Here is a 24965-nt window from a genome sequence, read left to right as displayed (position 1 = left end):
TGTATTCAAAGAGGTTGGGATAGATATATAGTTGCATTCTCTTAATGAATAGAATGATTTGTTGTAATGGTGTTTGTAAATAGGATCACAAGTCCACTTCTTGTACAGCAATTAACAACTAAGAAGAATATATGCAGTGTATTATTTGTTGAAACTGTACTTCCGATTGGATTTGAAACTGTCTCATTGCTGTTTATAAATAAAACTTTGGAAAAAAAAAAAAAGAGTTACCACTAGCTTAAGCCACTAGTGATAAAATGGTTTACAGACATACACACCTAGCAAAATGATATACAGGAAAAAATACATTAGATACAACATTCAACCTTTTACTGACAGTCTTACTAAAAATGACAATGCTGTTTGTATAATGGTGCCTATATAAACTGTTAATAAAAGGATACTATAATAAAGTAAAACTTATTTAGGACATCTCATGAAGGGTTAAATTTTTTTTTTTTAATGTATTTAGTACAAAGGTCTACAGGGTCTCACTACACAGATCAGATTTGTAGTGATCCTCTTGTTTTCAGCCTCTCAAGCGTGGGGATTACAGGTGGGTGTCACCATACCCAGTCTCATTCACCTTCTCAGCACACCCCAGGGGTGGGGCTGGCACAGCCCACCAGGGATGAAATGCCAGTCCCTGTACCTGCCTAAACAGGTGCTTTAGTCCCCTGAGCTATCTGGTTAGCCCTATGAAGGGTTAAATTATATAGGCTAAAACAGGTAAGTTTTTAGTGATCTAACCTGACATAGCAGTCTAACTTAAATATAATAGTGAACGATATGCTGCATTCTCCAGTGTCATTTCATCTGTTTGGGTTCTGACAGAGAACAGAGAGCAATTAGCCCCTAAGCCACAACTCAGAGGGAAGAAGCTCTGTGCAGGATATTTCCTGGATGAGCACTCCCACCAGACCTACAAGGCTAATAGAGTCCACACCTTGAAGGAGGCTGACCATGGGACGAATCACTGGCGCAGCCATCTTTTGGCAAACTCCCAACTGAGCTCTCCATGTAAATAAGATGGTTAATGAAGGTTATAAATCCAAATACAATAATGTATGCAACAGCACAAAGAACCAGCAAGGACAAATGGGTTAAGGAACCAAACTAACTTAGCGGGTGAATAGGGCCCAAATCATATTTCTGTATGTATATCTCTCTCAATTTTGATATTTCTCACTAATAATTTGTGAGAATACTATTTTTCCATTTTTAAGTAATCCATCATACAAAAACTCCTACAAGACTAGGTGTGGTGCCACATGCCTACAATCCCAGCACTTGGGAGGCTGAAAACAGAAGGATCACTAGGAGTTCGATCTGTGTAATGAGACCCTGTAGACTCTGTACTAAATACATTTAAAAAATTGCTAAAAACTCCTATAAAGACTGGAATAAATAAATTGATACAAACTGTTCTTTTACCAAATTTACATAGTACAAACCACTCACCTATATTTGTCCAGTAATAATGAAAGCATCATAAAATGAAAGCTAGATAAAAATCCTATACCCAGAAAAAATTAAATCCCTAGGGGTTTAATGAAGAAATAATTGCTCTTACAGCACAAATGCACATGCAGACTCATAAAAATGTCACAAATACTTAATTTCCTACATGGCTTTTCTGTTTGCATACTGTTATGGCTTGTATCTAGTCCCCACCTCAGTCTCATGTGGTCACAGCTGTGGCTTTTTGGAGGTGGCTGGAGCAAGGGTCTGTCCTGCTGGAATCAAGGATGTGATTGATTCTGGGAGTGATTCACAGTGTGATACTCAGATTAAGGGATGTGTGCTACCCACCCTAAGAATGGGCAGCCTGGGTAAGACAGAAGTGACAGAAAGAGGCTTGTCACTTGTTTGCTACTTGTCATCTGCCTACCCTGCTTCTCCACTGTGACGGTCCTCTGCCAAGCCACCTGGCCTTGAGCCAGCAGATTATGGACTGAAACCTCTACAAACCATGAGCTAAATAAACTTCTCCTCCTTTATCTTTGTATGTCAGGCATTTCTCCTGGCAACCAGAAAAGTTATTTTTCATGCTTTTTTTTTAAAACTAAAAACATATATATAGTATGATGGGAAATGCCGATAAGCAGCTTCCCAGAAGATTCAAGGTCTTACTCACTTTAATAACTGCAGAAGTATAAGAAACATAATATACTGAGGAAAAATAAATTTTCCATCTGAGCCACAAGCTCACCTCCAAGGTCCTGCTCAGTAAATGAAGAGGAATGGGGAGAAACATTTTTGATGCAGCTGAATATTTGCTTAATAGTGTTAAGGTAGGAACCTTGCAACAGAATGACAGAATATCGCCTATGTATTCAGAATGGTACGAACTCATACAGAACAGAGACCAGAGTTCACGTTGGGCACACCAGCAGAGTTGACAGTAGCCCTTACTAAGCTGCAACTTGACAAGAGTTTCTCCTGGAGGCAGTCCAATTTTTCCAGTTGCTGGAGAACATGCCAGCCCCTGGAAGCTCTGCTTTGGGCTTTTCTCTTTCAGGAGTTCTTTCGGATCCTTGGGGAACAACAGTAAAATTTGCCGAGAATTACGTATGCATGTATTCAGGAATTACAAACTGATTCTAACATTAATTTTTTAGATAATGCAATAGGGTAAAAATAAATGAAGTAGAGGACTTTGTAAGACAAAAAGAAAAAGAAAAGCACTTATTCAACAATAAGATGATATGACAATTTATTTTAAATAAGCTCTGCTAGAACATTTTCAACAGGAAGAAGGGATATATCACAAGATGTACTCCTCTTGCTTATGGCTTGTGATTATCAGTTACAGTTGGTGAATGTATTAGTAGTAGCTGAAATGATGCAAAAGTTTTCTTACCACAACAGGCTAATTAAATAGCTGAACACATCTTCTGTGCCACCAGTAAGGAAGCCAAAGTAAGCACGAAATCATGCAACTCTCAAGCCATAGTCTTAGGTTAGAAAAATTACTAGTAAAACTGCACAATCCAGAAGAAGTACTATGTGCCCTGACTTTAATGCTCTGAAGCTCTTGGTCCTATAAAGATGCATGTGTGAAATGTGAAGAGCAAATGAAAAAACATACTATGTATGAAAATGTCCAGTATACTATGAAAGAAACCACACCGATTGTCTCAGTTACTCGTCTCTCGTTGCTGGGACAAATACCTGGCACTCAAAATGAAGAAACAAAAGGTTTATTTAGCTCATAGTTACTAGAAGTTTCAGTCCAAACCTGGCTGGCTCCAAGGCAGAGTGGCACAGGGCAGAGCGTATCCATTCACAGTGGCAGCAAAGAGCAAGAGAGCAAAAGGAAGGAGCAGTGGCAACAAAGGAGTCTGTCTCTCTGTCTCTCGTATGTTACATTCAGGCTATCTGCTCCAGACTGGGTGTAACACTTACACCCATAATCCCAGCAGTACTCAGACCCATAATCCCTGCCTCGGATCATAAATTAATCACAAACTGTAGAAGTAAGTCCTTCCCGTGACTTAGGAGGCTTCTGGGGGCCAACTAGACATAAACCATAACACTGATGTTGGCTGTTATTTTTAAAACTCTTATCTACATTAATATATTGCATCCAGTAAAAATGGGTGGTTACCTTAAGCAGGAGACCAAGTTAGGGTGGGAGAAGCATTGTACCATGAAGGCACATTACTTGTATTTAAGAATGAGAAAACCCAACCTTTCTAGGTTTCTCTGGATTTCAGGACAAATAGTCAAAAGCAATAGTTACACAAATACTTGAAGAATAAAACAAAAGTCAATGTATTAAAACTGTTGCTGCCAGAACAACGGTTTGTTCCTTGAGGACCAGACAGACCTTTCCCCAACATAGGACATAAAAGGAAGTTTAAAATTTGAAAATGCTTATATTGAACAGCTTTTACTTTTACAGTGAAATCTGCTGTCAGTTTCATCTTTACTACATAGTTGGGAGGACAGACCAGTACTATGTCTAATGCATAGGAGCCTCTTGCTCACAGTGAGGATCTTACTTCTCCCTGCCTCCTGTCCTTGGTGAAGCTTTCAGTAGCAGGTCAGCTGAGCAATGGCTAAGAAAAATAGCTAAAATGGGGTTTTACTGAAAAACATTAGAAACAAATTTCCTGTTTCTTTGGGTACTGCTAAGTCAAGAGGGGATGTGTGATTCTTCAAGACAAAAACAGGCCACCTTCAGATTCCAAATTTAAAGAAACTGTCCACTTTTTTCTAGAAAGGAAAGAATCTTTTATTTGTACTGTGGGAAATATGCCAAAGTTCAAGATGGTCCCCATAATCCAAAGAAGGGCAGGACAATAAAGGTGGAGGTCCCCAGGCTTTGTGTCACTTTTTAAATTAATCTGGGATTTTGTGTTTGTTGAAAGTGGGAAAATAGCACAGACCTAGACAATACCCTTCTAGACAGAAGGGGTGGGAGCTGCTTTACTTAGTGTCATTCTTCATGCGTGCAGCTAATAGTGTAGAAGTCACACTTCCATACCTTCGGCCAGTACCTATGCATTGCTTCATGACTGTGGCGTCCAATAATTACTGTTTTCTACAGGAAGGAACTGAAAATCCTGTCCTGCACTTTGTGATGTGGGGATCAAATGCCGTTTGCTGTCATGTGTCTGCTCACACGTGCCCCGTACAGCTTTTGTTTCCTGCTGCACCATGGTTGTTCAAGTCTAATAACAGTATTAAAACATGGGATTATGGTCACTATTTAATTTTCTTACAAAGCTACCTGAAATTACCAAGCCTTTAATTATTAAACCCCTAAAAGTACAAATTGCTGAGAAGTGTAAAATTTTCTATGAAATGAGAAACATTAATTTTTAGAAAAACTGAGTAAGCATTTCACATGAAAACATACCTTAACTAGACTAAAAAGTTTGAAAAAAAAAAAAATGTAAGCAGAAAAGTCATTCTTGAAATGAGAGACTTGATCTTTCCCAAGGTCAGTCCTGGGAGGCGACTGGCATTGAGAGTCGCCTGGAAGGCACAACTACTACAGCTGACCCTTGGTGGTGGGCCCTGTGTCTGCTCACTGGTTTTTAGAGTCCACCATGCCAGCTGCAGTGAAAATGACAGAGCCAATACAAAAATCCACTGCTCCTGCCACAGTGCTGAGTTCTGGGGTGAACTTTTCACAAAACCTGGATTAATAGGCTGATTACACAATGCCAGAATGAAAAGTTGAAGCAATATTCTCTCTGTGAGGCCACATTATTCCATATGGTACTAAAACAACAATTTGAAAAAGATGAAGACCTGGACATTTTATAAAAAGTCTATTTTGTTGTAACAAGCTAATGGCTGGTAACTTTCTGAAATACTAAGCACTACTATTTAACAAGTTGTCATTCTAGTGTATGAAAAATTTAATATTGATACATTGCTTTATTATTTTATTTGTAATCAAATAGAGATAGTTTTTTTCATTGTAGCTAAAAATTATTCCATGCATGCTTAAAGATTTCAGAGCAGATAAAAGTTTTTGAGATTTTGTCATTAAGGGTGACAAGACATAGGGAAATGAAACTATAAGCCTAAGAACTGAGCTCTTTCCAGAATAAAGCCAAGTAGTACAGCTCTAGAAAGATGTTCCAAGTGGCTTCCCAAACTACTCAGTACCATGAGCCAGGCCACAAAAGTTTTCACTCCAGAAAATTCAATTTAAATAGAACTATGGCATCCACCTCTCTTCTATGAATATGTTTTATATTGCATAATATAAATTATTATTTTACTTTTCATTTTATTTACTTGGTGCAGGGTCTCACTACATGGCTTGGACTCCTAGTGATCCTATTTTCAGCCTCCCCAGTGCTGGAATTACAGGTGTATGTCACTACGCCCCATCGCAGCTGTTGGCTTAGGGCACCCCGGGGGTGGAGCCGCATGATGTGCAGGACCAGGGAGAGCTTGCCAAAGCAGGTACTTAATCCACTGAGCTATCTTGCCGGTCCCATAATATAAATTATTGGTATCAATTGATTTTAACTTAAAAGCAGTAATTCATATCATCTAGATGCATCATCACAACTGATTAGTGTATGTCAGGGCCCTGATATCTGGGTTGTCCTCTCAATGAAACTTCAGGGGTGTTCACAGAAGTAAGGAGCAGAGACTGAGCTGGAATCTGCATGCAGGACTGCATGACACCACGGCTTCTTTGGCCATGCTATACCCCAAATGCTAACAAATCCTGAGCTGCCCCAGCACAGTACTGCAAGAGTCTCTTGGGTGTTACTTCTACAGGTACTGGTAGTTCCTTGGTGACAACACCCAGCATCAGCCCTCTCTAGAAATTGGCCTTGGCTGGACAGCACCACCTCAGGAAGGCAGGCACCCTTTCCTGGGGCAGCCTTCATGCAGCCAGAAGAGGCAGAAGCACGGCCCTGCCCACCGCCACTGCAGCTTGCCAGCAGCTTAGCAGGCCAGCAGAGGCCTTTGTTGAGATCTCACTGGGCTCCTGTTTCTCCTTCTACCTAATTCTTCCTTCTTTTCCCTTATTCTGCTTTTCCTCCCTTTCCCCAGGTAAAAACCCCGCACCTCTCAGTAAGCTTTTTGCCTCAGATGCCCCTTGCCAGGGTCACTGCAACACCACCCTCATATGCAGAACTTTCTGGCCGTACCACGAAGTAAAGATGTGGGCCTCTCAAGCGATTCCAGGGGCACTTTCTGCATTTCATACAACTGTCAGGTCCTTTTCTTACCTTACCTTGCTCATATGCTTCTCCTTCACTTCATATTGATGTTGCTGTGCTCAGAACTCCTTGCTTTTTTTATTCATGCTTTGCTAAATCAATGAGTACAGTTGAATATTATCTATAACTCATATGGGTCCTGAGTGAAGTCACAGAGGGCCCTTTTATGATTAAAAGACATGTTGTTATGTGCCATAAATTTAGGTAGCTTGAGGTTGTGCTTCACGTAGTGGAGGGTACTAAACAAGACACTGATAAATGAAGCATTTATGGGTGTCTGTTAATGTTTCTATATTTCTTGCAAACTCTCCTGAAATACAGTTAGATTGTTAAAGTAGATAAGTAAATTCTTTCAGAATATAAAGAATAAATAATGTAGCTTAGTGGTAGAGCACTTAGCAAGCATGCATAAGGCCCTAGGTTCAATCCTCACTGCTATAACTATAAAATAAAAAGTGAGACCCAGTCCTAGCCCAGGTCCGGTGAGTGTGCAGAGAGTTTCCTGCTACCCTGCGCCAGCGGGACCAGTCCCAGCCCAGGTGCGTGGGCCGGACCCTCTCCCAGCCCCTCGGGCCGCCCCCCACCACTCTGCCGTGCCTGCCCCACCCCTCCCGCCGAGTAGGAGTTTCTGCCGACTTCCGGGAACCCCCAGACCCAGTTCTAGCCCAGGTCCGGTGAGTGTGTGGAGAGCTTCCTGCTACCTGCGCCGGCGGGACCAGTCCCAGCCCAGGCGCAGCGTGGGCCGGACCCTCTCCCACCCCCTCGGGCCGCCCCCCACCACTCCGCCCTACCTGCCCCACCCCTCCCGCCGAGTAGGAGTTTCTGACCACTTCCGGGAACCCCCAGACCCAGTCCTAGCCCAGGTCCGGTGAGTGTGCAGAGAGTTTCCTGCTACCCTGCGCAGGCAGGACCAGTCCCAGCCCAGGTGCAGCGTGGGCCGGACCCTCTCCCATCCCCTCGGGCCACCCCACACCACTCTGCCCTACGTCCCCATCCCTCCCGACGAGTAGGAATTGCTGCCGACTTCCGGGAGCCCCCAGACCCAGTCCTAGCCCAGGTCCGCAGCAGGAAGGAGCTGAGCACAGCAGCCAGACCTAAGCCAGACGCAGCTGGATAACTCCAAAATCTGTAGAGCTCCACCTGAACTTCAGTACGTGTGAAGGTTACAACTACAGCAAAGATCTACAACAAAGGGCAGAAGACAGTGCTACACAAAATGAAGAGAAGGAACAAAATGCAACCTCAGAACCCGAGCCCACTCTTAACAAGTGCAGAGGACACTAACACAGAACAAATTGGAAATCACACAGCTGAAAGCAATGAATCAACAGCTTCTGAAATAAAACAGCTGCAGAAAGTTCTAGAAGACCTCAGATTGGAAATGAAAAAAGAAATCCCTGAATTAATAACATCTGCACTAAAGAATCAAATCCAGAAACATAGGGAAGCAACCCAGTGCCCACCCAGAACAAGTGCGGAGGATACTAGCTCGGCTCAAATGCATGAATCAAGAGCGTTGATAGTAAATAAGCAGCAGAAGAGAGATATAGAAGAAATCAGAGCGCAATTCTTTTCTGAAATAAAAAAAGAACTCTCAGAACTCGTAGCAGATGAAGTAAAGAAGCAGCTGCAGAAATATAAGCAGGAAACCCAATCTGAAAAAAACACTGCAGTAAAAGAATTTTTAACTGCTTCTAAGGAAGATATTGATAAAAAAAATACAGGAGATTAGAAAAATGACGGACTCCTTGAATGAGTAATACAGGAAAGAAATAGATCGCATGAAGCAGAGTCAAAGAGATATAGTGGAAATGAAACTCTCAATCACAAGCTTGCAAAACCGTTTAAGTGAATGTGAAGACAGAGTTTCAGATCTTGAAGATGCTGGTGTAGCTAGTGAAAAGGTAAGAAAGGATCTCTTAAAAACAACGAGGATGCAGGAAAGAATAATTCATCACCTGCAAGATGATGCAAAGATGAACAATGTGAGACTAATAGGCATCAATGAGAAAGAAGGAGTCAACACAAAGGACATTAAAAAAATATGGGCAGAAGTAAAATAAGAAGTAACTAGATAGGGGCTAGGGAGATGGCTCAGTGGAATAAGCGCTTCCCTGGCAAGCACAAGGGCCTGAGTTCAATCCCCGGTTCCGACTAAAAAATAAGAAGAAGTAACTAGATAGTAGTAAGGTAAGACCCTCGTTTGGATCCAGCACAGCCAAATTAGTGTGGGCCAGAGTGGATTCAGCAAAGGAATGGCGGGGAGGAGAAATGCCACACCAAGGTATTCTGCCTCTGTTCTGTCCTTCTGGCCTCTCTATTGATTGTATTTTATATCCTTGGGTGATGAAAACTGAGGCCTCCAGGACCAGGGAGATGGCTCAGGAGAATAAGCACTTCCCAAGGGTCTGAGTTCAGTTCCCGGTCCCACCAAAAAAAAAAAAAAAACACCAAGGCCTCCAATCCAAATATCTGCTGTCTCTGCTCACAAATTCAAAATCTTTTAAAACAGGTTAGCAACAAAAGTGGGACTGAAACCAGTACAGCAGAAATGAGATGGGAACAAAGATCCTTACTAAGCAGCCAGACTTTGAAAGGAACCTGGAAGGACAGAAGGATAAACTGGGGATGACACTGCCGAGGCAGAACAACCTCCAACTCCAGCCTGTGCAGGTCCCTGTGGGAAGGGGCTGATGTCGGCGGGCCTTTTCCTCTATGCCCTGCACAGAAGGCGTGATGGAGAAAGGCTTCATGCCCACTGACCTAGTCCTTCCTTGGGAAGTGGCTAGAGCATCAGCAGTGGGAAGACAAAGGGGTATTACAAAGAGTTTAAAAATTTGAAATGGGATGTACAGAATTTTCTCAATAACATTAAGAGAAGTTCAATTTTCAATGGCTTTCCCTGAAGTGAACATGGGGAAGACTGCTTCAAGTGTAAATATTCAAAAATGTCCCTACTAAATATTTTTCCTCCTGTACAAATCTGACTTTCTCTAACCTGGAATAAACAGACTAAGATTTCAACAAAACACAGACAGAAAAGCAAGAAGTTTTTTTTTTTTTTTTTTTTTTTTTTTTTTTTTTTTTTTTTTCTTTCTTTCTTTTTTTTTTTTTAAATGCTCGACTTGGGAAGGTTGATTAATTTGGGTCTGACTCCTCTCCTCTCCTCTCTCCTCCTTCCCTCTCCCTCTCCCTTCTTCTTACCTTTACCTTTCTCCCCCCTTTCTCTTTTTTTCTTTTCCTCTGTTTTCTTTCCTTTATCCTTGGCACAAATTATTTACTCCATATATTTGCTCTGGTAAAAATTCTCTCCTTGTTTTTCAATAATATCTGTGCAAATTTGGCATCCTGTTTGGAAATAAGCTCATGTATAAGACACAAGCCATATTCAAATGGCAGAGAATTATGTGCAAGCATGAGAAGAAAGTATAGTTGGCTATAAAAAGATTTACTGGTGATAATGTCAAAGAACACATATTACTGAAAATTTCAAGAGGAAAACAACCAAAACAATTCCATTATCATCATCCAAAAACAAAAATATCCAGGTTTTGACAGGCATAGACAGGAGGCTGTGGAAATGGCTATCATTTAGGCCAGCTTGTATGAGCATGGGCTGCAATCTGGGTCCCTTTAGAAAAAGGATAAAGAGAACCAAAAGGGAGCAGAACTGAGGCATGGATTTAAGCTGTGAATTAAGTGAGGGAAACTAAGGAGGAGACACTATGGTTTCACCCCAGAACTGTGTTCAATGAATCAACACAGACAGAGCATAGTTTACTGGTGTCAGAAGACTTGGTTATAAACAAAACTTTCCCTTGTAATTAATTCTCAACTAGTTGTGTTAGGGTTGCCTCTCTCTCCCTTCTCCCCATATCTGATTCACAAGGCTTATAAGTCTATCTTTAAAATGCCTCCAACAATCAGTGCTTGCTTAGGCAGCACAGGACATTTCTCCTCATTCCAAGGACGTGGACACCGTGGAGGTCCAGGCCACCATCTCCTCTCCCTGTGCTGGGGCACCAGCTTGCAGGGTCTGCCAAGTGTCAAATGGGAGCCAACACCAGAGAAGGCAGACACCGTTAAAAAATATGTTTCACAAAAACGCTCTAAACTTTAGGTTGGGATAATAGGGATAAGCTGTGTTCTATTATATACTTCTGTCCATCTTTATAAAATTTTTAAGTTACAAATTTTGTTCTAATTACTTAGCTTTCTAACTATGAAGTATGCTACTACCTGATGAAACAGAACACTGTAATAAATCTGGTAGATTTTTATATCCTTACCCAGATCTGTTTAATACTGTAAACTCAGTAACATTGAATAAGCAGGCATATTTCAAGTAGTTTACAGCAACAGAGGGATAGAATTTGCCTTACCCTGATGCTCAACAACAAACACTGGAGAAAAAGAACAATAAAAGGAAATCCCTCATGTGAGTACAACTGAATAGTACACTGAAATACTATTAGCTTTATACTTCCTTCACCCTAAAAGGTACAGGCATCTTCCCCTAGCCTGTGAAACAACTGGGGCAGAGTGCCAAGCTGGCCTGAAAAAGAAAGAACACTGAATATAATAGGGGTGGTCACAGTGCTCTCAGATGTTGCGAATGCTCTTCTTAGTTCCCAAACATTCTGGAGAAGAATCCACATGTGGAGTCTAATTGAAGATAATGGATAAGGCTTAGTTACTGAAAATACAATTCAGAAATCTAGTAATAATAGTACTTCCCCCCAAAGAACTCGAAAGCAATTTATAAACACTAATTTTTTTTCTTTAAAAGTAAAACCTGTCACATGTAATGCTGTAAGCTGTAGCATATTCTTCCCATTATGTATAAAATGTATAAAGCACAAAGTTGATCTGTGGTGGACAGTAGTTTCTAAATTACTTCAGTCATATATTTTCATCAGTAATAAAACTCATTAGTAACCTAACCCTGATTGAACCACTCATCAGAATTTATAAGAACAAGCCCTGATTAAATACCCGGATCTCTGTCATAGCAACTTGAACATAATCAGCAGTAACCACAGAGCTTCACAATTTTGAAGGGGGAGTGTATGATTCCATGAAAAGATGGACACTTCTAGTACCATTCAATTGAAGTTAGAAATTCAACAAATGTTAGAGTATAGGCTGAAAAGGCATTACATTCCAGTACCTACTGCTCACGATCTGCATCTATGTGGGCATACAATTGAACCTCTCTGGACTTGTGTTTCTTATCCAGGAAACGAAAAATACTACTGTGTGGCCTCATTCACTTGAGGCAGTAGTAGAAGTAAAAGAAATAGAAGTAGTAGGCCAGGGAGATAACTTAGCAGTGACAAGGTACCCCATGTCGCGCCAGCCTGGTGTGCTGAGCCAGCCGCCAAGACCCAAAACCAGGTGTGGTAGCCCACGCTTACAATTGTAGCACTGGGGAGGCTGAGACAGACGGATCGCTATGAGTCTGAACTGTGCAGCAAGACCCTGTACCAAATGAAGGAAGGAAGGAAGGAGGGAGGGAGGGAGGGAGGGAGGGAGGGAAGGAGGGAAGGAGGGAAGGAGGGAAGGAGGGAAGGAGGGAAGGAGGGAAGGAGGGAAGGAGGGAAAGAGAAAAGGAAGGGGAAGGGGAAAGGGAAGGGAAAGGAAAGGAAAGGAAAGGAAAGAGCAGAAGTGTAACTTTTCAATTTTGAGTGTTATGATCCAAAAACATTGTAAGACGTGGTCCCATTTTTTAAAGATGAGGCGGCTAAACCTGAGAGATAAGAACTTGTACCAGGTTGCATAGCATCTATTAGTACATGCTAAGTGTGAACACCAACCACCCCGAGTCTAGCAGATATGACCTTATTCACAACCCAGAACATACTCACGTGGATCATCTAACAAGGTAATTCTGTGGAATGTACTCTTGTACATCATATGGCAAATTTCCACAGTAATATAATGTTATAGCTGTAAGCTTTGTAAAAATTGTTAAATTATATTTTCTGCTGAACACACACACTATTGTTAGCAAGAACACATCAACTCTAAGATCCTAAGGAAAAGGCATGAATGAATATGAGACTTGTAACCTGAAACAGTTGGAAAATAACTGTAAAATAGATATGATGGTGACATCATTTTGTACATTTGGACATTCACATAGATTTACAGAGTCTCAAGGGCCGGGGAGATAGCTCAGTAGAATAAGCACTTGCCTGGCAAGCACAGGGTCTTGAGGTCAATCCCCGGTACTAAAAAAAAAAGATGGGCTGGAGAGATGGCTCAGTGGTCTAAAGCACCTACTTAGAACAAGCTTAGCAAAGCACAGGGACTGCGGTTCAATCCCCCAGCGCCACATGCCAGCCAGCCCCCCCCCCTGGTGGGCTGAGCTGGCCACACACACACACACACACACACACACACACACACACACTCTAAATAAATGTAAAAAAATAAAAATAAAAATAAATTAAAAACATTAAAAAAAAATAAAAAAAAGATACAAATTTATAAGAGAACCTGTACTGTAACATCCTATAACTCAGTGATGTCCCAAATTTTCAGATCATGGACCACAGAGGAAAGTGACTGATGATGTAGAGTGTGCCTAAGGAGAGTCACATGGAGAGAAAACATTTCTCTCAGGCTTTCACTGACAGCAAATTGGTCAAGCAATAGCCGTGATTCATCCACATGGCTGACACTGAATAAGGATCTACAAACTGCTGTACAGGGTTTCAGGATAAATTCTGAGGGAATTTGACTGACCTTGGCAGATACAAAAGTTACATTTCTTGTTATATACGTCTTGCTTTATCTTGTTCTTAACCTTCCAGCAGGAAAGTTTAATAATGAGGTATGAAAAGTAAAGTCATATTCATATGCTGAGCTGTAAAAGGCTTGAGTCAACAAATTCTGACATTGCTAATCCTATGGATAACCCACTACTATTACGGACTACTGGACTATATTGGATTATTTTGCTGAATTCACGTACCTACAATATTTAAATGGCAATGGAATACCCATCTCTGACAAAACTAAACAAAAAAAGGGGATACAAATGAAGAACCATTTTGTATCTGTGTATTAAAAAATAGGATAGATATACAGCTACTTTCTCTTAATTCAATGAGAAGAAAGATTTGTACTAATAGTGTTTGGACAGGATATCATGTCCACATCTTGAGTAACCACTATGAATAACCTCTATGAAGACAACAATATGCAATGTATTAATTAGTGAAACTGTCCTACTAATCGGTTTTGAAACTGTCTTATTGCTATTTCTTTCCCAATAAAATTAGTAAAAAAATAAAATAAAAAATAACAAAAAACAGATTTACGGAGTCTCAAAATACAAATATCAAATAGCTCTCAAGACACCAGTGGAAATTGCTGGGACCATTACAAAGAGCTGGGAGAGTGGCTGTGTACAGGTCAAGACTCCAGAAGCCAATATTAATGACTTGGCTGGTTGCTCTTAGAGGTTGTTAGGGACAGGAGGAGCACATTAGGCCATAAACAGCCTGTGGCCAAATCTTCAGGGACAATGAGCAGCAGGTTAGCAAAGCTGAGCATCCAAACAGTACTTCAGCTTTCTCTTTGGCAGCCAAAAACAATGACAGTGAACTGAAAAGCTTTTTTTCTAGGCTGTTAAGACAGAGAAAGAATTTCATTTACCAAGGGCAGGTAAACTGAGTTACAGTTTAATTCACGTTTATTTGCAAATACTATTTTCTCAGAGATATATTCAGTTCTAAGTGAAATGGAAAAGGGGAAAAAAAGAAAACTCTCTACTTCTCTTCTACTTTTATATTTTCCCTGACCCACTCTTTCCAGGGCTGCTGTGCTGCTTGCTTACCCATTTTAGGCTATGAAAGACCACCAAAAGCTAGAGATTCCTTCTCTCTCCCTTTACAAGGTCACTGTTTCTTTGTTTTTTCTAAGAGAGTTCAAAGAAGACTCCCAAAGCCAAAGCATGCAACCACAGCCTGGCTCCCTGTACAATCTCTGGGGCCAGTTTTCATAGCACTTCACTCCAAGAAGAGATCTCCCCACACCATTTCTATGCAGAGCACAATCTGTGCAACCACAGGCATCAGCCTTGCACACAAATCCAAAATCAGAATGAGCACAAAAGTGTTCTACTCTATCATCTGTTCATTCTTTCATTCCACTCAGTAAATACACACTGTCTAGTGTGCACTTGACATTAAGTCCTAGGTAAATACCTGTAAGTAATAATGTGCAACCCCTACCCTCAATGAACTTGCACATACATGTCAATAGGTAACATAGCAGAGCAGAGCATGATAGGCCTGGGAACTGTAGAGAGGGAGTCAAGACCCAAGCCAGCCTTACCACATTTGGGTTGAGCTTGTGTCGGAAGCACGTGATGTTCACCACATAAGGCCAGTCGTCAGGCTCCATCAGAACCCCTGCAGCATGGGCACACGTGACATGAAAGGAAGCTGGGCAACGGCCATACGAGCACTGGATGCAGGCTCCAGAGACCTTCTTGACCCGGTGTCTGCAGAACATGCACTTCTGGAGGGTTAAAACAGAGAAGAACATCAGTTCACACTCTGTAACACAGTCAATTTCCACACTTCAAAGAATAATGGCTGCTACAGAGGAAAAAACTGATTACATCAACAAGTCTGACCCTCTAGGGGCGCAAGCAGCAAGAGCACAAGTGGCAATACAGTCTGCTTACTCTTAAAGGAAACACACTTCCATAGTCACACGCCACCAGACATGCACTTGTAACAGTTCTTGTGCCAAGGCAAGCCAGATTCCTTTGCACGCAGTCCTCCCAGGGGAGCTCAGAAAGAGGCCCAAGAGTGCATCTGTGAATCACTCATGAATGCTGAAGCTACATCTGCTTCACCTCCATATGGCAGACTTTTCTATATACATCAGCAGACAGAATACAGGCTAAGAAGACAGGCTTTCCTGAATTAGAGGAGGTCTATGACCACTGGTAGATAACAGGCAGGAATTCATTTACAAGGAAATGGGAAGAGTTAAATGGTCCAGAATGGAAACTCGGGGCTCGAGTGGTTAATAATCTGAATCTGAACACTTCATGACTGACAGAAAAATGTGCCTCCCAAAGTGAGAAAATGGAAAATCACCCAAAAGGGCATAATTTTCTTCAGCATTTACAGTTGACAATGCCTGAGGAAGAGAAAATAAAAAACAGAAATAATGATTACCACAATCAGAAAACTAAATTGCACACAATTAGTCCTAAACATGATCAGTACATCTGTTGATAGGGGAAAAAAAAATCAAACTTCACTAAACATAAAATTTATGTACAAATAACTGAGAATTGTTAGGTCAAAATAGTTGTTAGAATAGCACGGGGTCAGACGTGGAAAGCAGAAAAAACAGGATGATCAAAAAAGCTCAAGTTTTCACTCTTTTTTTTTCAATCAAAGGGCTATAACTTTATCAAATGTTGCTGCCACTGTTCTTCTTTTATAGGTACATTTCTTCCAGGGACAAAAAAAAAAAAAAAAAAAAAAGTACTTACAGTCAATGCCTATTGGAGACACTGGAATATTTTATCGCAGACCTGCGAGAATCAGTGTGTACTTAACTTCTAGCTTCTCTCTGCCCTCACATCTGATCACCAACTCATTCTTCCAGGTACTATTCCTTGATCTTGCTCTGATCTTTACCTGCTCATCTGTAACAACAGCAGCTGCATCCAGCCAGAGAGTCTTGCCCCGCACAGAAACAGTTTCTAACTAGTCTCTCAGCTTTTTATTTCATTCCACTTCAATTCATCTTCACCACGGCTGCCACAACGATCTCTCTTTATCACATAACTCCCATGTCACCCCTTCTGCTTAATACGCTTCAATGGCTTCTCCCTATTGCTAAGTAATTCGGTGGGGGGGAGGGGGACAGTGTGAGATGGAAGAGCAAATCTAATAAATAGCTCTTAATGGGCACAGGAGAGCAAACTTATTTCTCACTAGTTCCTGCAAGAGCCTTGCCTTCTATGCACTGACCTCATTTTCCCATGCATGCAGATTCAACGTACAATTAAGCATTTTTAAGTGGAAGTTGAAGATGTGGCTTACTGATTTAAAAGTTATACATGCATACATACACATGCAGAGAGAGAAAACCAGAGAACTAAAACAAGACAGATGTAATTTCCATAAAAATATTACTTAATATCTCATCTTGGTATTTTTAGAAATCCTGCTGTTTCAATCCATCCATGATAATTTTTGACATTTTTGTCAATTCTAATCGTAATTTGAATTATGATGGAAGATATAATAGAAAAAACTCCAATCAGAAGCCTAAGGCATAATTAGACAACATTTTTAACAGCATAATTATACAAAAAGAAGTCAATTGTATAAGTTTAGGTACTGACATATATTTGCTTAAGTAAATCGGGTCTTTTAAGAATAGAAGACAGTGCAGTGACTTAGCTAAATAAAAAATTAGAATCTCGCGAAACAAGGGCCCTTTATTATTTAAAACAAAGAGAAAGACATGTGAAGCCAATGAGCAACGTGGATCAAAGAATAGACATGTCTGTTCCCAGGATAACCAGAACTATAAATCTCTAAGAAGAAGACAAGTACATTTTAAGAAAGCCAATCTAACTGCAGACTATTGCAATTCAGCATATGTTTATCTTACTACAGAAATAATTTTAAGTGTTGCATAGTTCTTGCAGAGATGAAAAATCCTATACCTAATCAAGGAAGCCACGAGGAATAAATCCTGTAGTACACTCCACTGTCATTTGCTTGCTGCTAAATCAGTTTTTCTCGACACTGGCTAAAACATCTGTTGATATCTGACAGCACATGACTGTGCAACTGTACCTAATTCAGTGGATTAAAGACAAGTAAACCAAACAAGGCACTCTTAGAAGGCGACAATGGAGCAGCAGCTATGAAGGAAGTAGGGGCAAATATGCTATGTGGAACCATGACTGATGCCAGGGTATGTTCTTAGGGCAACAAATGGAAGAAGGCTTGGAAGAAAAGCAAAGTCTAAGTGGATCAAGATGGGATACTCACTCAGCCTCTGCTGTCACCCAAAACTTAAATAAATGTATAAGAAACAAATAAGACCATGACAGCACTGACAAACAAGGAAGAGAGCCATCAGATGGTTAATAGGTGTAGAGGTAGAGTGGGACAGGAGGAATAATCTTTAATGCTCTATAGCACAGTAAGATAACTATGGTTGACAATTATCTCAAAATAGCTAATAGGATTTCAACTGTTCTTCACACAAAGAAATATGTCTCACATGATAGTTAAGCCAGTTACTTGGTCTGACAATTATTCATTGTATACATGTGTTAAAATGTCAAACTATCCCATAAATATGTACAATTACTATAAGTCAACTTAAAATAAAATGTACTTAAAAATACAACAAGAAAAAATCCATAAAAAGACCAGAAAAAAGTGTGCAATTCCTAGATCATGGGAAACAGAGAAAGCAGATAGGCAGTAAACCTACATAAGAGTCAAAAGCTACCAAAGGAGTAAGAAGAGCCGTTAACCCCAAAGCCTCAAGTCTACTCCAAAGCACAAATTTACAATTTAAAAAAAAAAGAGGAAAGCAGGATCAACAGGAGGTAATTACTCCATAGTAAAACAGGGTCTCTCAGAATGTCTTTTTGTTGTTGTTGTTGTTGTTGTTGTTTTTTTTTAATGTATTTGGTACAGGGTCTTGCTACACAGCTTGGACTTACAGTGATCCTTCTGTTTTCATCCTCCCCAGCACTGGGATTATAGGTATGCACCACCACGCCCAGCTCAGTGCTCCCAGGGGCCAGCTGGTGCAGTGTGTGGTGCTAGGGATTGAACCCTGGTTCCTGAGCTCATTGTTTCTAAAGATTCTTACACATTCTCAGAATTTATAAGCCTTGCGGTAAGAGCTAAATTAGTGAAGGTTTTCTCTTTCCCTGAAAGGGCAGTAAGAAAACAAACAAACAAACAAACAAACAAACAAGACTCTGAGTTAACCCTCTACCTCCTCAAGGTATGAGAAATTTTGAAATACATACGTAAAAAATAACAAAATTAAAAATGAGTGTCTGGTTTGGGAGGTGAATGAAACAGGAAGGAAAGAGGGCACTAGACCCCAGAAAGCTGATAATTCAGCAAGATAACTTAAAAAAAAAATCTACTAATAGGTATCTCTTAAAGGGAAGTTCTGGCAAGGCTGATGCCAGGAATGAAAACAAACACCTAAAAGACAAGCTACCCAATGGTAGACCAGTCCCACAACCTACCCCGTCTGGCAGCATCATTTTCAAGTAGGTGTTCTGAGCCTATATGAAGCTGAGATTTGAAAGACCATTCCACAAAAAGAAAAACAGATTCCACTTGAGCTAAGGAAAGAAAAAGAACACCTAAGTATGCAACTAAACTAAAAACAAGCCCTTCAAATCTGAAAATATTTCAGAAAAGCCATGGTCGTAAAAGACAGAACTGATATAATTAATAAATAGAAGAGTAACACTTAAGAAGTCAGGTAAGTACAAACAAGATGAGTTTAAAACAGATAAGGTACACAGCACGATAGATTCCAAAGCAAAAATCTATCAAAAATAATCAAGCACCATAAATGCACATGTATTTTTAAAAAATCAAAATATGGTAAATACCACGAAGTAGATAGATACCACATAAAAGATCACAATTTACAATGGGAAGGTAAAACCTAGAGACTGAGCAGTGCACAGAGGATGAGAGCAGAGAAGGAAGAACACAGATGCTAAGCAACATAGCAGAGAGATCAGACACTGCATCTCAGAGGAACACAAGAGAGGAATCAGGAGAGATCTTTCAATCCTGAAGCCCCAATAAATGAAATTAATAAATTACTTAAAAATATTAAGAATATCCTATACACCTGTGAGAACTCAAAAAGAAAATCCTAAAACCCGCAAGAAATGAAAAGTGAAAAATCATTATTGTCAGATCTTTAATTTGCCTTAAGTCTGTGTTAAAAAAATAAGTAATGTCTTCCAGCTTCTGAAAGAAAATTATACCCAGCCTAATTATCATTCGGGAGTAAGGCTAACATACAGACTTCCCCTCTTCTGTTTTGAGTATAAGGATGAGAAATGTGCATGAAGTGAGGAGCAACACAAGTGCTAAATGTGTGGATAAATATAAATGGATACTGATTTTATACATAATAATAGTAATATCTTCAGGAGCTTAAATAGAATTTAAATAGATGATAGATACTTGCAGTGCTACACAGAAAGTGAAAAGTGAACTTTAAAATGTTCTCATGCTCTTGAGTTGTCTAAGAAAAGGGTAAACGTGTCCATTAACAGTATAAAAAAAATTCCAAATAGATAAGAAAGGAAGGAAACAAACAGAAGGGAGTCAAAGAAAAGCACACTGTAACCTGGCAGAACTAAATCTCAACATATATTTATATCAAACATAAGCAAACTAAACTTAAGGGAACTCTATGGGCTATGGGACAAAGTGCCCAATAATAAGTATTTAAGACTCGTGGGCCATATGCCCAGTGGCTATCACACCACTCTGCCACTGTAGTGCAAAAGCAGCCATGGAGAGCACACAGGCATGACTGTATCCCAACACCTTCCTCCATCTGCACTGAAAACACTGGGATATGACTTACTAGGGGTCTGCTATAGGCCAGAGGAATGTGTCTGAAACCAGTAAGCTGTGAAATGATACATCTAGTATTTACACTCTGGCAGCAAGGACAATAAAGGACAGACTGATAGGGAAAGGAACTGTTAGGAAGCCATGAAAATACTGACACAAAGAATGATGAAGACTTGGACTGTAAAGAAGTGGCTAATAAAAGGAAAGCAAAGGGCCGGAGAGATGGCTTAGTGGAATAAGCGCTTCCCTGGCAAGCACAAGGGCCTGAGTTCAATCCCCGGTTCTGCAAAAAAAAAAAAAAAAAAAAGGAAAGCAAAATTTGAGGTTTTTTTACTCATTGCCCTTTGTTGACAGAGATTCTATATTTTCCTGTAAATAGGGTTATTTTCTCAAGGTCAGAGTTGGACAGTTTCCACAGAGTTGTCTCCTGTGGGAAACAATGTCTGCTGCAGCTGCCTGAAGTTTGAAAATGGCTGGAATGGAGGCAGCACCATGTTGCAGAGGGATATAGCTGCTCAGAAACAATAACATTGCAGAATGCTTCAAATTAGAGAAAGTTCAAGAAGGCTAAGGCCACTTGTCCTGAAGTTCATTAATTGAAATGTTGGCGATCCCCAGGAATGTGATGGGGAACTTCGTAAGAAAGAAGATTCAAGAAAGCAAATGAGGCAGCCTAGAGAACCATTACCTTGGATGCTTTATGATAATGTCAAGGGGAGCTGACTTCCAGGGAGACCAACAGAGCAAAGCAGCAGAATGCTGACACAGGTGACATGTCACTGTGACCTTAAGGTATCATTCACTTTTGCATTTCCTCAGTAAGGATAACTTGTATGGCTTAGTGTGTGCTGAATTAAATGGAATCATTCAAATAAGTAGATTTTAGTCAAGTCTTCCAATCTGATTCACTGTTTCCTCAACAGTGACAAAAGAGACTCCAACTACAGGGATGCTATAACATGCATCAGAGCTGCAGAAGCCTGGCTCGCACTCAGAGGGGTGGTCCACACCGGGAGTCTCGGGACCTCTGGGTGTATTCACTGAATTTGCATTTCTAATAAGTGATACTGATGCTTTTGCTCCATCATTCATCACTCTTCAGGAAGGACAGAGTTAGAGGGTAAAAGTTAAATGTCAATTATTCGACTTTGGCATGAAGGAATTCACAAAGTGCAGATATTTTTTTCCTGCCTACTCTATAGTGTTAAGGGCTGAGAGACTCCTCAGGCAAATGTGATTTATGGAGCACTGCACTTTCTTGGGGACTGGATTTCCATACTTGTTTCAGTGGCATAGGCCATTAAGGGTACTAATGGATGGAGGAAGTAATGAAGTATCTGGCAATGAGGCTTTGTACATCATTAGGTTTCCTTGGGCATACTGCTTGGCAAAGGGCATCAAAAAATGATGAGCTGTGAAAGAGTTGGAGGTTCAAAAGAACATCTTTTTCTCTTTTTTCTATTAATATGATTTATGATACAATTTTGTTGTTTTGCCAGTTTTAAAACTATTTTTTCCTTCTAAACAACAAGTAATTCTAAAACAGGTACAAATTATTTTTATTTTAATTATTGTTCCTCCTTCAGACATGTAACAAGCTAATGATGATAATATGTTAGCTAATTCCTTTTATCTTTTGTTCTCCTAAGATATGTTTCCCAAGTACTATACAGCAAGATAAAATCTTCCAACTCAAGTAGGGAATGATGCTGGGCTTGAAAGACATTACAGATCAGAGGACAAACAATGGAACTTTGATTTTGCTCACAGTGCTTCAATACAGGTTTTAAAGAAGAATTCTTATGCTTCCACCCCGTTAAGATTTATGTTCTGCTCATAAGTACTCATCAAGTCACCCACTCACGTGCACTGTAATAAGGGTGGCCTAGAGGAACACAGAGAGCAAAGTTTGAATCCAATACCCAAGAGCTTACCATATACAGCAGGAGAAATACAACAGACTGACCAATATGAACAGCATAATGTAATACCTGCCACATGAGAGACATTCAGAAGGAGAGTGAAATGTAGACTAGTACAAGGGAAAAGGAAAAGTAGCTACTACATACATATACGCAGACACAGACACACACAACATAGTTAAGATATACTACGAAGTGCTATGAGCTCATTGAAAGGAAAGGTATATGCCTATGTTGTTTGACAAATTTTTACGCCTATTTGTTGTAATTTGAGCAATTAAAGATAATACTATGCAATGTACTAACCATTGTCGCGCTCCTACATTCTGAAATTTTATACCATTGTTTTTATTATTTCTTATTTCCTTTAAAATTAAAAAAAAAAAAAAGTTTGCCCAGAGAGCTAAAGAGCAACTGGGGAGCATAGGAAACTGGGGGACATTGAAATCTGAGATCCCAAAGGAGAGGCTCTGTATGCCTGGGCGACAGGCACCAATTTATACAGTCTTACCCCACACTGAGCTGTTCTCCCACAGCAGCCCAGGGATGCTGCAGGTCACACCGACACTGTGACTCGATGGGAGAGCTCAATTCAGAACACTCTGCAACAGTTTCTAACAGGAAAGTCTTTGCCCTTCCCCCTAGAAATGTTACTTCTACATTTCGAGTTCAGAGCATTAAATCTAAAGAGTATGCTGAATTAAACTTTTATTTATGATGGGCATCAGAAGCCATCTATTTCAGGGCTTTTTATTTGTGAGAGTCAGCCTACAAAAGGTGAGGGAGCTAAGTGAAAGTCCAGTAGCAGTCTGAAAGGGAAGGGCAGAAGGATGAGCTCAGCCGGCTGGAGACAGGGCTGGAAGAATGCGCGGGGGGAAGCGCGTCGGCTTTAAGGCTATGCTTGTTCAAAACAGGGCTAAAGTGTCACTGTTGGCACTGAGAAAATGTTAAATACAAGTCACAAAAGAATTTTAGAAGTGAAAGGTCATAGAAATTCAGACATACACTGACAAATTAATAAGTGACTTCTGGGCTGGAGAGATGGCTCAGTGGTCTAAAGCACCTACTTAGAACAAGCTTGGCAAGGCATCAGGGACCGCGGTTCAATCCCCCAGCACCACATGCCAGCCAGCCCCGCCCCCTGGTGGGCCGAGCTGGCCACACACACACCCCTCTCTCTCTCTCTCTCTCTCTCTCTCTCTCTCTCATAAATAAAAATTAAAAAAAAAATAAGTGACTTCTGAAAAGTACTATATCAATAACATAGTCTTTTTTTTTTTTTTTTTTTTGCTTAACACATACAAAAGAAAAATCACCCAATATCTATCCTCTTGGAAGCAACATTTAATGCAAATACTGATGCCAGAACACTGACTGAACACAGCAGATCTCAATAAATGTGCACTGACTAAATTAATAATTGGTTCTTTCATTATTTCAGTCATTTCAATACCAACTGAATTTCTATACAAAAGGCAGTTTTGCAAAATGCAAAAGGATATATAAAACATTTTTTAAAACTTGTACTTAAGGAGCTTCATCTAGTATTAAAAATGGCTGTAAGGAAAGCTCTCTGGCTCACCTTAACAGCAGAGGCCAAGCACTACGGGGCTTGGAAGGGGAGGATGAGGCTGGCAGAGCACAGGCAAGGATGGCCTGTGAACATGGCTCCCACTGTCAGCAGCACTCACTGTGCTCTATGCAGTAGAGCTACAGAGGGAGACTGGACAAGCTTCATGCCAGTCCCTCTAGGGGACATCAGTTGCAGTGCAAACAAGGAAATATGCTTGTGCTGTGACAGGGCAGGTTACCTGTACAGCACCCAAGAGTCACTGAATCCAGACAGAACTGGGTGAGTTCTATTATGCTGGCTCTTGAGAACTCATAAAGATGTAAGATCTGGTTTCTCTGAAATTACTTCAGATTTCAGATACTGTCTGCAGTGCTTCTGCATCAGAGCCGACAACGCCCTGGAAAAGTCCCTGGGGAATACATTACACACTGGCTAAGACCACAGGGCTGGCCAATGTGGCCTCAAGAGAAGCTGCCCACCAGGGCTACAGAGGACTGGGAAAGCCAGCAAGAGGAGGTGGCCTCTGTATTCATTTCCTGGAGCAGAAGGCTTCAGTCATTACACATGGGCTAGGATGAGGAAAAGAGGGAGGGAGGGAGGGAGGGAGGGAGGCAGGCAGGCAGGCAGGCAGGCAGGCAGGCAGGCAGGCAGGCAGGCAGGCAGGCAGGCAGGCAGGCAGGCAGGCAGGCAGGCAGGCAGGCAGGCAGGCATTCTATGTAACAAGACGAGACAGTTAGGAAATATAACCACTACTAGGGATGACAGGCCCAAAACAGATCTTCATAAAGTTCATTTGCAAGAGGGAAATACTCAGCGCATGCTATGAAGGCATTTTGATATGATTTGTCCTCCAAGGTGTATGTGCTAGAAACTTGATGGATCTAGGCACAGATGGGACCAGAATACTCCTTGCCTCTCTTGCTGAGGCTCCTCTCTGCCGAGAGCAGAGTTCCCCCTCAATACTTCCCACTTATGTCATGCAGAAAATTCAGATATAAAAGCAGTATTTGCAAATAAAGTGTTAGAAGCAACATCATAATCTCACATTCAAAGCACTTTACTGGCAGAACATAGCAGCATTTGCTAAATTATAAAATAGGTCATGTTATTCATGTTGAGAAAAATCAAT

The 24965-nt window shown here is 40.7% G+C and overlaps 1 protein-coding gene across 5 annotated transcripts in view; it reads right to left on the bottom strand.

Annotated features, from left to right (window-relative positions):
• Kdm4c (lysine demethylase 4C) overlaps nt 1–24965 on the bottom strand; it is a 461014-nt gene that overhangs the window by 100757 nt on the left and 335292 nt on the right. For all 5 annotated transcript variants that reach the window (XM_004631706.2, XM_023715829.1, XM_023715827.1 and 2 more), the window contains one exon: nt 15051–15236. In XM_004631706.2, coding sequence (XP_004631763.1) covers nt 15051–15236 — 186 coding nt within the window. The remainder of the gene's footprint in view (nt 1–15050; nt 15237–24965) is intronic.

The sequence above is a fragment of the Octodon degus genome, unplaced genomic scaffold (assembly GCF_000260255.1).
Source record: "Octodon degus isolate 3935 unplaced genomic scaffold, OctDeg1.0 scaffold00044, whole genome shotgun sequence".
Lineage (NCBI taxonomy): Eukaryota > Metazoa > Chordata > Mammalia > Rodentia > Octodontidae > Octodon > Octodon degus.
This window is presented reverse-complemented; position numbering and strand designations above follow the sequence as displayed.